The sequence below is a fragment of the Aspergillus pseudotamarii genome, assembly GCF_009193445.1.
Source record: "Aspergillus pseudotamarii strain CBS 117625 unplaced genomic scaffold BDV38scaffold_18, whole genome shotgun sequence".
Classification (NCBI taxonomy): Eukaryota; Fungi; Ascomycota; class Eurotiomycetes; order Eurotiales; family Aspergillaceae; genus Aspergillus; species Aspergillus pseudotamarii.
Genome location: NW_022475032.1, coordinates 284568 through 298753, shown reverse-complemented (window position 1 = coordinate 298753; position 14186 = coordinate 284568). Strand labels below are relative to the sequence as shown.

Genomic DNA, 14186 nt, shown 5'->3' with positions numbered 1-14186 from the left:
ATGTCCCATGCATGTCTGATCTGGTATGTAAACGCTGGTTGATTCATCAAGTCGAATAATCACCAAGCAATGTGCAAATATTCCCGGGTGCTGTAGGGCTGCCGGTTGATCGAACGGCCCCCACCGCTAAGGCTTCGAAGAAAGACAGCCACGCACAGCCTGAGGTGCCTACATCTCAATTACTTAACTAGGTTAGTAGAACCATTTCCCGCATATTTAGTCATCTTTTATCTTTTATGTAACTATTTTTCCCCTGAAAACAACATTTTTTGTAAACTAATCTTTACAAATGTTAGTACTGAATTAAATATATATCATACACTAGGCTATACAAGGCAAGTGTAACAGAATTAAGCAGGTAAGGCTTTACTCCGTACGCACGGAATGTACAGCCTTTGGTACCTACATCTCAATTACTTAACTAGGTTAGTAGAATAATTATCCACATAGTTAGTCATGTCTTATATGTTATCATAATTTGGATAGGCAAAAATAGTACGAGGGAGTCACGCAGATGACGGTCCTGCGATTCCGACAACGTACACGCTCCGATCAGACTTCAAAAGTCCGCCTATTAGAAGACGATCATACCAAAGGCCTCAATTAGTTCAGATATTTCTTCATAACTGGTCGACTGTCCACCCAAGAAAGGTACAGACGGCGAAGAATGCCACTGTATTAGCAAAAAAAAAAAAAAGGGTAGAGGGAAGCGGGACTGGCAGTGTTGTGACGAAAGCTACACAAATAGATGCTCATATCAAGTTCGTTATTGGCTTTAGAGGACGGGAAACTGTGGCGCGTCAGGGCCCATTCTATCCAGACTTCATGACTGTTTGGGATTGCTTCGAAGGGCAGCGAAAACATGGTCCGTCTTAGGATGGTTTCTACAGGGAGGAACAAGGCGGTTTGGGATGACCTTTGGGGGGAGGGAAGACGTGGTCCTTCACTTGATTTCACACTTGACAACCTCATCGTAGTCAATTCGCTAGCGATGCGTGGGCTATTTTATTGTAATGGACTATCTGCATTGGCTACAGTCATTCTCGAAATTGCCTTGACCAGTACACAGTGAAATCCTCTTTCCTGACCTCACTACCAATACCTTAGCGCAGATCATAATTGGGCTGGGCACACTAAGTTGAAGGCCCTTACGCAAGGACCTGTATCTGACCATGGATGCTCCTGAACTCGGTGAAGCAAGATCTTAGCTCTGTCGTGTCTCCTTCAGGTACGCCGCAATATTGGAGCGCTGCTCGAAAGCCTCCCTAAACTTGACCAGAGAATCTGGGAGAGACAACTGGAAGGACAGTATTAGCTTTGGATCATATATAGCTGAATAGGGACATACCGGAAGTGTTCCCGTTCTTTCGTCGTTATCGATAGATTGGTAGACGGCAAAGTCGGCATAGGTCACCGAGTTGCCCAGCAGGTAAGGGCCAGCTTGGTCCCTGTAGTACTGATCAAGAAGGTTATAGTACTCAGGGGCAACCTCATTCTTGTACTTGTCCGATTTTTCCGTCAGATTCGCCACCCATTGGGACTGTCTAGTGGTTAGCTAGGAATAGAGAGCTCGGATGGGTAAAGCCTGACCCTCCAGTCGATATAAATATCCGACACCGCATCAACCAAGAATTTCTCGGCATTGGTTTCGCCATCGTAGCGACCTAGGTCCCGGGCAAAGAAACGCAAGATGGGAATGTGCTGGCTGAGAATCAAGTCCTGGTACTCCAGTGTCGGCAGTTTGCGTGTCCGGGTGAGCCCCCGCTGCTGGAGCTTCTTACTGTTCTCGGACCAGGTCTCGTCGTATGGATAGCGAACCTCTTTGATGTCGATTCCCGCGTCCATGAGGAACAGCTTGACTACTTCTCCGCGGCCCAGGCGGCCAAGGTCGAAGTAGTGGTAGACCGGCACGGTTCTTGGAGCAGTCATTGTGATTAGCGAAATGATCAATGAGATTGAAGATGGAAACGATTCCATGATCAAGCTGGGGACTAACCTGGTCTACTTATTGTTCTTGTCTATAAGATAAAAGCAGGATGACATCATCGAAGTGGGGGACATCGAGGCGATTCAAGCGATGCAAGCGAGCTAAGCGAGCGACACGAGCAGCGCGATTTAACCGCCCCAACCTTCTATCATGTTGCAAATAGCGATATCGTACAAAAGTGGGTCAGAAGCTTTACTGATGACTCTATACAGATATGTGATTGCTTCAAGATAAAGACTGGCGACATCTGCCGCTCACGATCTACACCTATCGAGTGCCATCATGGCGACCACAGCGCTGCACGGATGGCATCCAGGCGAGATGTCGATGCAGCGGAAGCTGGGATACGCAGATGCCGTGAAAGATGCTTGGCCGATAATCCGCAACATCATGCCCGAGCAGCATCGTATCTTCCATACCTCCAAGCTGCCCTTCATCCCTATCACAACCGTGGATGGAGACGGGCGCCCGTGGGCAGCGATTGTCGCGGGCTCAACAGGGGAGCCTGGCTTTGTCCATAGCCCAGACTCGCAGAGTCTCTCAATCCATGCTCGTCTATGGGATGGAGACCCACTCCTTGACACAGTCAAGGCCTGGGTTGATCCCAGCCCAGCCGTGTCCACAGTGTCCCAGCAATCCTTGACTGCTGGTCTGGGAATCGAGTTCTCCACTCGACGGCGCAACAAGTTCGCTGGGACTATTCATAGTGTGGAGCGCCTATCTAATCTGGACTACAAGCTACATTTGAGAGTGAACCAAACAACAGGGTATGCACTGGAAGACCACAGCCCTGGAAACTGGAGAGCCAACGCTAATAATGCTCAGGAACTGTCCCAAGTACATCAACGTTCGAAAGCTCATCCCTCATCCGCATACGTTTCCCAGGGTTGAACATCGACACCGGCATTTGGGACCGCAGGACCGACTTCCAGAAGAAGTAGTGGCGTTTATCGTCCAGGCTGATACGGTCTTCGTCGGGTCCATCTACAAACCACCGCCGTCGGATCTGCACATGTTTCCTCCGCACACTGGTATGAATGCTCGCAGCGGCTTACCGGGGTTTATCCGAGTCAGTCCTTCCGATGGCTGCACGATCGTGGTGCCAGACTACTCAGGAAATCGATTTATGTCCACTTTGGGCAACATCGAGACTAGCGGGATGGTGGGATTGACGATCGTGTCCTTTACGACGGGCGACATTCTCTATTTGACAGGTACCGCTAAAAACCTGGTAGGTCCACGTGCACTTGAGGTCATGACCAGACATGCCGCCCTCACATCTGTGCATGTTACCGGGTTCGTCTTGGTCCGAGATGCTCTGCCAGTTCGACAGCAAGATGGTACCCCCGTTGAACGCAGTCCATATAGTCCAAAGATCAAATACCTAGTGGAAGAGACAGGTGCACGGGGCAGGGAGAACAAAGAGCACAAGGCAAAGCTACGAGAGGCAGTACAAGTCTCTTCTGACCTTGCGGTGTTCAAGTTTCAAGTTATTTCCAAACCTGGGGCTGGAGAGCTGAGAGTTCGCCCCGGTCAAGCAATTGTGCTTGATTTTATGGACTGGATAGGACCGCCGCAGTACCAACACATGAATAGCAATGCGCCGAACTCAATAAATGATGATCGCGTCCGTACCTGGACGGTGTCTAGTGCCCATGAAGAGCGCAATGCGACATTTTTCGAATTAACCATGCGAGAAATGAAAGGAGGCGCGGTGACCGGTGCTCTTTTCGATCATCTGAGGAAATACCGGTCCGCTCAGCTAGGTCAGGGTATTGCTTTTGACACTCCCGTCATCGCCGACATCGTTGGCGTCACGGGTGACTTTTTCATGGACCGCGACAAGCTCAATACGCTGTGGGTCGCCGGTGGCATCGGAATCACGCCATTCCTCGCTATGCTGAGAGCACTGGCAGAGCGTGGATCTGCGGCTGATGGAGACGTCATGCTGGTCCTCGCAACAAGAGAACCGAACATCATGCTCTATATGATGCGGCCCTCTCTTGAGAGGATAGCATCAACTGTTCGGATCACCATTGCCATATTTACCCATGATTCAGAGTTCGATCCCGGTCATCTCCAGCCAAATCAGAACATTTGCGTTCATAGGGGCCGAGTCGTCCCTGACTTGTGGAAGAATATCCCGCGCGGCAAAGATGTATTTATCTGCGGGCCTAGTGCTTTCGGGGACTCGGTGGTTGACGGGCTGCGAGCTGTCGGTTTCTCCCCCAGTCAAATTTATCGAGAAGGCTTTTATTGATGAGCAATGTTTATGGTGCCAATCATAATGTGAATTTAGCGTAGCGCATCTCCAGCAATCCTAAATCCATGCTCACCACTTACTGCCAACTACCCTATCATGATCGACTAAAAGACGACTTCCATTAATGTGATCATGAAGCGTCTGCGTAAGATCAAACTCGGAGAATGTCAACCATTCTGCCCACTCCTTCACTAGAGGCTGATGCATGACCCATTCACTGAAGGGGACATCTGTCCCATCACATGTAGTTACGGCAGGTCTACCACCGTTGGCAGAACTTGCCCAACTGGCGGTACACAAGGGGATATGAGATTCCCGTGAATCTATTTCCTGGCCAGGCCGAACTTGAGCGTAGTATGTGACGTAGCCCCGCCCATTCAAATTAGGGAAAATCACTGAAATGACACGCTGATGTGGTGAGGTGAAGTATTCCACATCAGGCTGTCTCGGCTCCCGGCCCACGCGTTTCTCGAGAGTAGACAGGACCTCCAGGCTGGAAGCAAAAGCCTTACTGTTACAAACTCCCTCTCGGCCGCTGCGGTCCAATTCAAATAATATCCATCGAAGCCAGGTTGGCCTCGGACAGGACTGCCCAGCGAGAAAGAGTATTGGTGAAAGACCTACTCTCAGGGCCTCACATCCGAATAGGAGATCACCGGAAGAGGATTGTGAGCTATCCAGGGCTGTCGTGACAAATCGCAATAGCTGATAAGTGAAATGATAGGCTTCCAGCTCGAGATCGCTCTCGCCCCCATTGTAAATGCTTAGTGCCCATGAAAGCCTCGTTCGGTAAAAGACATAGAGAGCGAGGACGAGACAGAAATCCTTAGGCAGGTTTGGATGCGGTGGCGGGGGGATTGGAATGTTTGCTAAAGTTGCAAGGTCAAAGTTGATGGGCTCTGAGAGCGCCTCATCAACACCAAGTTTGTGGAATAGGATTTCATTGGTATTTTTCCACTCCTTAAGTTGCTTGATGAAGCCAACTATTTTCTCTTCTGGCATCAGTTTTCGATGAGCTGCTACTGGACACCATATCAATGGCTTGATGTCGCCGTCCATGGAGCCAATATCGAGAAGTTGTTGTAGCAGATGTTTTGGTGAAAAGTCTAGATATTCGTGCAATGACGCCGACGCAGCGCTAGGATTTATGCTTGGTCTATATAACGGTGATATCATTCGTATCACGCTGAGATCTGGTAAGGTCACACGGCGGACGATATCCAGGTCGTGGAGACATAACTCAATGGGCGTCTTAAACCGCTCTGCTTCTCGAGTGCTTCTCGCACACATTGCTTCAAAGTAGTGGTTGGCCATGTGAATGTGACGTATTGTCGCCGGGACGTTTCCATCAAAGCTCTAGGTTTTCATTAGTTGCTGTTATTAATCCCGTATTATGGGCCACACCTCGGTATATGCAAAGAGGATCAGGACCCCTAAGAGAAGAGCCATCGGGATTTGTGTACTGGCCAGACTATCCGATACGCCTTTTAAAGCATTGGAATACATCTGAATGGCAATGACTTTGGTGCCGAAGCCATGATCGTGGTCGCTCTTGGTCTGTTGAGATAGTAGCAAAGTAGCTCTGTGCATGCATCCGAGGGCAACGACAGCATCAAAGACATACTCGACCCCCCACGCCTCCTGGCAAACGTAGTCTCGCCAGAAGGAGAGGCTCTCGGGTGGAAATAACATTGGCATAGTCCGGAACAGGAACTGGTGGAAAGCTAATACATCACGCGCTCGAGGATGTGGCAGCTGTGATGAGGTGGGGTTATTTGGCAAAGCTATCAGCGGCAGGCCGTCTAGTCGGACCTGGGGGCGTATCGTGGCGTCCCCTGCATAGCCCGGGTCTGACGGCGAGGCAGTTGAAGTGGTGGAGATCGAACTGTGCATTGATCGCCGAACACCCAAGCTCCGTTTCGCAGCATATCCAGCACATTCTACATTAGCGACTTCGCAGCGCTCGCACATCGGTTTTCTCTCGTCGCATTTGACTCGCCGCGTCCGACATGTCAGGCAGCCTGTGCGGGATCGGCGTTTAATGCCATTCATGACGAGTGTTAAGGAGAAGCAAAACACATCGCCGTCTTTATCTATGGTATACGCGACGTGTAGGTCTCTCGGAAGAGGTTTCAGCGTGGAGCAACTCCAGTTGGAGCCATGCAGAAGCAGCAGCGACACGACGTCTGTGATTTAATCGCGCGGGATTACTCAGCCTCGAATTGGGCCGATTTAAATCACGCGTTTTGGCCGCGGTCGAGAATTCAACCATCAAACATCCTTTCAAAAGGGCGTCAAAATTCAAAACATCCACCTGAGCAGGACGGGAGAATCAGATTTGCTATTTCTGCTTTAAAAAAGCAAGAACTTATGAATATCAGGAAGTAACACGGACTTTTACTGTTTCTCGCTTACCACTACAGCTCCGACTGGAAGATACTGTCTTCTAGTTCCTGATGGCCATGGCCACCATCTTACGTCTCAGTTCGACTAAATCCGCGCTGAGAATGACATTCTTCCTATCTCGTCATCAAAGTCAATATTTCCCGCATTGGGGTTTTATACCGTAGAGAGGGAAGAGCTTAGATGTGGATCCACCTACCCGACAACTTACCATCGATAAACTAGAGAGCTGTTAGTCTGTAAACTTTGATAATATGCGGCCAACTGATTCTGTACGCGGCTGACGGGACCCAAGGGCTCTCATGAATAAGGAATGTTACCTTTCACTATACTCTCGATCGCATTTCCTGGGTCACCTTCTCCTGTTCTCGCATTGCATCCGCTTAAAGGAGCTTTCTCTAATATCCTTCGCATCATACCCCGAATCCTCTGTCAGTTCATCTGAAATGGACTTTAAGACCGACTGGAAGTGGATTCAACCGAGAAGGCCTATATTTTGTCTTAGCTAGCACCCTATTTTGAGTCGTGGGTAACAAGCATTAGCCACCGTAAGTCGAATCACCTGAGGAATGTCTAAGACTATCGGCTAACTCGGAACTGGCGTATTGTAGTCGTTGAATTGTAACCGCTGCTCCGCAGACAACTAAAGCTTCCGGGAGCTGTGCGGGATACACTTCACGGCTGTGGGTAAAAGGAACACATAGTAAAGATATCAGAGGAACACAACATATTCCCGGGAACCCTTGCCATTTCTGCAATGGATTTGATCAGCAGGAGGCTTTTTACTGTATCCGAGATTATTCCCCGTTCCCCGTCCGACCCGAGAAATCCGACGAGGGTTCTAGCCCCAACCCCAATTTTCAGAATTGAAGATACGCTACCTATCAGCACCACAGAAATAGAAGCATTTTAGCCATGTGGCACTGCCCCGAAATTGCCGTAGGTTGAATTCAAACGTTTTGGGAGGGAGTGGGGGCTTAATAGATCGTCCTGGATATCGGGTGAGGAATCCGAGATAGGCTCGGGGAACGGCTACCGGCTATCTACTAGCGCGGCATGTTGACCTCTACTCTCGTCTAGATCAATAACTATGCCTGGTCGTTTATTGAGCGACTTCGGGATACCCTTGCCAGTCACGTAGCATAAGAGACGAACAGCACGACGAGAAGTTCGTGCTTTAATCCCCAAACATTCTTAGAATTACTTATTACATGCGCCTGCGGTCTTCGAAGATCTTTAATATCTGAACTTCTGATCCATTACGTTCTCCACTCGCTATTCAACCTATACCCTCTGAGAAGTTTGAAACGGAGCTATGCAAGCGAGTGAACTGCGCGCAGCAATTAAACCCCAATCGACACCCCTACGAAGACATGGCCCGCACTTGCGGCCGAGAGTGGTTTCGAAGTTCAGCGAATCACTGCGGAGGAATCCATTAAGAATAGCAAGTGATTGGCCGGTTATAAACTAGAAAACATCGCCAAAGTGATGCAGGATTCGTTCGGACTGGTTCATCCAGACTACGGGTTCCTGCTCGCCAGTACATTTGTCTATGAAGGGACAACACTCATCCTGAAGCAGTACATCAAGCCATGCGTGGAGTTGGTACCAGCCTTCGTTCTGAGTGGCCATCTCCGTGGGCCAAACTGCACTGTTGCCGACGTTATAAATGCCATTGATTATGCTATCCCCGCTATTGGAATCATCGATTCTCGTGTGGAGAACTGGGCAATCGACCTCCCCGATACTCTGGCTGATAACGGTTCAACCGGCTCTGTAATTGTGGGTGGTACTCCACGGAAGCTTACTGAGTTGACCCTGCGCGACGCCCGAGGCACATTGCGTTTTAATGATAAGGAAGTTATGTCGGGCAACACCGCGAACATCCTTGGAAACCCACTTTCTGCTACCGCATGGCTGGTCAATCACCTGGCTGCCTATGATATGGAGTTCAAACCAGGCCAAGGGATTCTGCCCGGCAGTTGCTTGCAAGCCGTCCCTATGGAGGAAACGGGTCACTGGACATGCACGTTTGAGGGCTGGGGCACAGTGGAATTTGATGTTGTATGATTTTGAGCAAGGCCTATTTTTCTATTGAAAAATGAGATAGTGGGCCAGGCCTGCTTTACGATATATTGGATAAGCTACAGAGGCAATGAGATCATTTGCAGTACCAGCAGAACTATGCCTTGATGCCAAACAGGGACTAGGACGTAGAAAGAATAGCTAGGATATACATAATACATGACCTTATTCCTGTCTTTTAACTTTTTCGGTATTACATGAGCTCCGTGGGATAGTCTCTATTGTATGGAAGTTAATAGAACAGTCTTAGCCTGAAAGTATGATAGATTCATGTACTACAACTGATAGGAGAGCTCGCCAAGCTGAAAGGCCTTTAAGCAGAACAGTAGTGCTGCGCAATACCTACTATGGTAAGGCAAGGATAAGTTGTACTTCCATTTACTCCATTCACCCTTATGCATTGCTGATCGCGGGAACAACCTTGAGCTTAGGTGGGAGACTTCACTTATGGGGCTACCGTAGCAGCTGTGCGCTAAAGGATCGTCAGTCACCTTTACTACGGTAGCGTTCTCTTGACCCTGCTTGGTAGGCAGTTGGCTAGATTTTAGCGCGACGGTGAATGACACCCGTGTTCCATCTTATTGGCCGGGCGAACGATACGATTCATGGAACGTCCGAAGGCACCAGCTACTCAGCATGGTTGTCCTATACTAGGGTTACTCGACTATCCTTTTTAGTAGCTGCCGAAAGTAACATTTATTATGGAACAAGGGAATATTACATCGTCAGGACGGCTTGGGAGACATGCTTTTCAGTGAGTGTAAGAAACTGGACCTGAGAGACGACATTGTTATTCCCGCGTAAAGCTGCTTATCTACCCTATACTGGCAGTGGCTACATTAACATATGTTGGGCGGTATCTACGGCCATATATACCGAAAGCAGTGATGGTTTGAACTGCCATTTTCCATAAGTGCATTCTACGAACCTCTAGATATATTGTGCATATCATACCTTCAAGAACGTTCTATAATACACCGAATCTAGTAGCCACTTGATCCAAGGATTGAACCAAAAAGACCCGTATTGCTCGCAAGAGCCCTAGAACCCACTAACGCACCGGCAACCAGAGCTGTTTGCCCCACCCTTACACAATTGATATACTAATGACTCTTTAACTTTTATGTAGTATTATAGTAATGACTAGTGGGGATGTAATAAACAAAAAGCAAAAATTGAACTAAAAAATAAAATAAAAGTAACATGCCTTTAGGAGAGCGTGTTCCAGGCACCACCTTAGCGCCATGTAGTGTTTTGGCCAAGTGGGATTAAGGGAATATATATTTATGATCAAAATTCCTAATGCTTCCTTTCATATATTATATGAACTTAGAGAGGATAACACTATGTAACGTGCAATTGAGAGAAATTAGGTAGGCTTGTGTAGGGGGATGTCCGATTGAATCGAGACCTACAATAGTCCTGCTAGATATTTACTCGACTACGCATGACCAGCCTCTACATGAATTATGGGTGGCCACTTAATGATAGGGTAAAGAGACACGAGAACTATCCAGTCGTCTCCACATACGCGGAATTTAGAACCTAATCAGGCATAGAGCAACAAGACGGCGATTATCCGAGTCTATATTCCACTTACTTTTCTGGGTATGTGGATCCCCGTCCACTCGGGAATCCTCTCACTTGGCTGGTTTTTCAACTCCCCGCATCTGACTTTATGCTCCAGCTCCACGTCACATGCCGACCCAAGGAACATATGTTAATATCATTGGCGCACAAAATGCTATGGCCAGGACCCAGCAAAGGGGAGGCAAAATATGGGGGAATGGGAAAGTGAAAAGGAAATCAAAAGAGGGGGGCAGAGGAGGGGGAACAAGGGATTCTAGATATAAGCAAATAATAAGCAAAATTAAGGATAGCCATATAATGCTACCCCAAAATGTAGCATCCCGAATATGGTAAGTCTAATCTCATCGTCCATAAGATCTGCAGATGTTCTTTCTGTATATAGGAAGAATAACCCCAACAGGAACGTTCTGTGGAAGACATCACTTGTTTCCATTAGGGTTAGGGCTGAAGATAGCTAATTCTCCCAGCCCATCTTAATGAGTCTCCACCAGAAGAGAACTCTGGGCGGTTCCAGCCGTTTGAAGTAGCCAATGAAGAAAGACATGAAACTTGGCTCTAATTATGCGGGGGGCATTGCATACGAGGTCAATGCGAACGCGCCTCCCCTCACTGTTATCAACTCATACCCCTGTGGCGATCTCCGACCTCAAACCTCACTGATAGGCATCACTTTTCTCGGTCGGATATGGCGACGCAGGTCCCAATCGAACCCCGCAAGCTAAGGCGAACTGCGAACGCGTAAATAACCTTCCTGTCCTTCATCTTATCTTTAATCTGACGTGCTTGGCATCTGCAGATGTATTGCTTGCCGTCAGAGCAAAATCAAGTGCTCCGGCAAAGAACCGTGCGCCAACTGCCAGCGGCGGGCTGTGAAATGCCGATTTGTGGAAGGAAGCAACAAGATTACAGTGACGGAAAGGTTCGTCGGCAACAACTTTAAAGTTATGTCGCGCATCAGCAAAATAACCACAGTCATGTTGGCTCCAGTTACCTCCAACAACTGCGACGCCAGGCGAAGGAGCATCAGAGTCCAACGGGGACCAAACGGTCTGCTGATACAGCTTTTGAGCCCGTAGTCGACACCGACAATGTGTCTCAAGGTGAGCCTCGCTGCTATCTCTTGCGTTGAGTTTCTGGGGCTAAAGGGGCATAGAGCCGGTTTACCCTCAACCGGAGGAACCGTTTTTACCTCCGAAAACGATTGACCATGCACGCAGCATCTGGACAAGCCCGTTTACTTTACCCTCGAGAACCATTAAGAATACATATAAGAACAAACGGAACTGGAGTACGTTTCTTGTTCTCCCTGGGAGCTATGTCGATACCGAGATATAACCACTAACCTACATACGTACAGTTTGGCTAGCTCCTACATCAGTGTGGTCGTTTACCGCACGGCTTAGTGTGATGTTGTCTGAGAAACTACAACTTGCATCTCCCTATACGACCCCGAGCTTTCTTGACAAAGACATATATCCACTACAGTGGAAGCAGGCGACAGCTGAGGGCCCTCCTGATATTAGTGGTTTGCCCTCAATCGATCACGCGCTCTATCTATTTAACACGGTTAAGTTTCACCTTGGCGTGAAATATCGCTTCTTTGATGAAGATAATTTCTTGGCACATATACACGAATTTTATGAAGGGAAGGCCGCTGAGAAGGCTAATGAATCTCGCCTTTGGTTCGTCCAGTTCTTACTCGTTCTAGCATTTGGGAACGCTTTTCTCTTGCAGTCCAGGAACATCAAAGACCCGCCCGGCTCCAAGTTCTTCGTACGAGCAATGGCACTTATGCCAGACCACGCATCTCTGTGGAAGGATAGTTTGTTAGCAAGTGAGACGTTGGCGTTAGCTGGACTCTACTTATATTCCATTGATCATCGAGAATCAGCGCACGTATACGTGAGTAACGCCCTCTAGTACATTCATACTGCCCCGCTCCAACTGTGCGCCATTGACAATCGATTTCTGCACAAGGTCGGCCAAGCGATACGAATAGCTCAGTTAGAAGGCTTGCATACCGAACTTCCCGAAGAAGAACTAGGCGCAGCGACCGTCACCCGGTGTCGCAACCTCTGGTGGACCTTATATATCATGGATCGCCATCTCTCCTCATCTTTAGGGCTACCCATGACGACACAGGACAGCGATATAACTACTTTGATCGACCCACCCAGCACATGCTCGCAACGAGATGTTACTCTAAGTCTACAAATCAGATTGTCACATCTGCTATCTTCAATATTGACCTGTAAGATCAACATAACCTTCGTCAAACTTGGAGGCAGGGCGCTGATTGCGATGGATGTTAGCCATATACAAGAATGAGAAAACACAATTAGGCACGTTCTTGGAATCGACCAGATCTATTTTGCACACGATGGCCGGTCATGCGCAAGAGATTGAGAGCATCATTCACATGCAGGTTCAAAGTTCGGTAGATACGATGCCCAAAGGGACACGGCATATCACCTTGCTATACCACCAGGTCAGTGCATAATAACCATCCATCCGTATTATCCAATATTAATTCCACGTGTTGCTTTCTTGGCTGACTGGGCTATCCTGCAAAGTGTGTTATTGTTGCAACACGACCTCTCCTCCTCTCGGTGCTCAAGGAAAGATTAGACAAACTAGATCATGGAGAGGAAGATTGGCAAAACTTTCTTGCTCCTACAAAGAGTTTAATTTCGACAGGGATCAAATCAGCTGCAAAGACACTCCAAATCCTTACAGATGAAGACAGCCTCCTCGGTACAGTGCCTCAATTCGCTTTCGGAAACCAATCATGGAGGTCAACTAATCATGACATAGAGGTCTTCCTTCCTTTCGATCTGGAATTCACCTACGCGGCGGCAATCCATCTAGCGATGGCAAATACACTGTTTCCGCACGTGGCTGAAGGCCAAACATACAGTGAGGAGGTACATGCGATTCTGGACGAGATGATCTACAAAGGCAACAAGTTGGCTGCAGTTCGGAAGGGCGAGCTCGCACATCTAGAAACACTGTTCAAAGAACTGGCGACACGGATCGAGCGGCGTGGGTTGCAGACTTTAACATTATCCAGTCCAACGGAGAACGAGCAGCCCATGTCCGGCAACGGAGAATGCCAAGTAGGGGGGTCAACGGTACAGACTGAGTCAATCGATCTGCCTCTGGTTGAAGACCCAAGCGTTTCGCCCGATGTTCTTCAGCACACAGCCAGCGACATAGAGTTCCTTGACAATATTGGCATATCATCGTATGAGTTTCTCACCATCGTCAACCAAATTGGCAATTCGGATAACTATAGCCTATTGGACCCTGCACAAGCCTGGTGACCTCGGTGAAGCAGAAAACATGTCTTTAGTGCAAAAAGAAATGGCTCCGTGCTACCTTTCCCCAACGAAGACATGATGACACATGGTCTTCGTATTTCCTCAGTGTGCTCTTCAGTTCCCATACAGTTGCACATATTGTGCTCCTGTTGTATAAAGTAGAGATAACACTAAATCCATATCTAATAATGATGGACGTCATTCAACTTATATTACAGGCAAGCCTTCACTCAGTACAAAAGCAGCCGTCGTTGGAACTATACGCTTACCATGTCACTCTAGAGTGTTACTTGTATTGTAAACCTATCGACTATTGCCTTTACTGTGATATAACACTGGGTGCGGTAAATCAAATAAATAAATAGAGAGAGAGAGGAGAGTTGATAGGGTCCTCCGCTAAACCCGCCCCGATATCAACTCTACTTGAGACAGAGGTAAACCACAATAAGATGATAGATCTATTTAATCAACTTTTTTGACTGCTAGTTATTGAGAACCCATAATCTTTCTTACTGGTTTTAACAAGAGCCCTGTACAC

At 48.0% G+C, this 14186-nt stretch overlaps 5 protein-coding genes across 5 annotated transcripts; 3 read left to right on the top strand and 2 right to left on the bottom strand.

Annotated features, from left to right (window-relative positions):
* Nucleotides 1–1204: 1204 nt before the first annotated feature.
* On the bottom strand, nt 1205–1929 carry BDV38DRAFT_281550 (glutathione S-transferase; the record flags this gene model as incomplete). The annotated part of the gene is made up of 3 exons (XM_032059583.1): nt 1205–1297; nt 1349–1540; nt 1591–1929. The coding sequence occupies 3 exons, from the start codon at nt 1927–1929 to the stop codon at nt 1205–1207; spliced, it is 624 nt and encodes a 207-aa protein (XP_031915052.1).
* Nucleotides 1930–2308: 379 nt separating this feature from the next.
* Nucleotides 2309–4247, top strand: BDV38DRAFT_270188 (uncharacterized protein; the record flags this gene model as incomplete). The annotated part of the gene is made up of 2 exons (XM_032057105.1): nt 2309–2754; nt 2873–4247. The coding sequence occupies 2 exons, from the start codon at nt 2309–2311 to the stop codon at nt 4245–4247; spliced, it is 1821 nt and encodes a 606-aa protein (XP_031915051.1).
* Nucleotides 4248–4319: 72 nt separating this feature from the next.
* Nucleotides 4320–5540, bottom strand: BDV38DRAFT_270187 (uncharacterized protein; the record flags this gene model as incomplete). Its single annotated transcript, XM_032057104.1, has 1 exon — nt 4320–5540. One exon carries the CDS (start codon nt 5538–5540, stop codon nt 4320–4322), a length of 1221 nt encoding a protein of 406 aa, XP_031915050.1.
* Nucleotides 5541–8141: 2601 nt separating this feature from the next.
* On the top strand, nt 8142–8723 carry BDV38DRAFT_281547 (2-keto-4-pentenoate hydratase; the record flags this gene model as incomplete). Its single annotated transcript, XM_032059582.1, has 1 exon — nt 8142–8723. The coding sequence occupies one exon, from the start codon at nt 8142–8144 to the stop codon at nt 8721–8723; it is 582 nt and encodes a 193-aa protein (XP_031915049.1).
* Nucleotides 8724–11013: 2290 nt separating this feature from the next.
* Nucleotides 11014–13651, top strand: BDV38DRAFT_281546 (Zn(II)2Cys6 transcription factor; the record flags this gene model as incomplete). Its single annotated transcript, XM_032059581.1, has 9 exons — nt 11014–11066; nt 11125–11247; nt 11301–11428; nt 11482–11616; nt 11686–12230; nt 12306–12579; nt 12641–12816; nt 12902–13082; nt 13143–13651. The coding sequence occupies 9 exons, from the start codon at nt 11014–11016 to the stop codon at nt 13649–13651; spliced, it is 2124 nt and encodes a 707-aa protein (XP_031915048.1).
* Between the last annotated feature and the right edge of the window lie 535 nt (nt 13652–14186).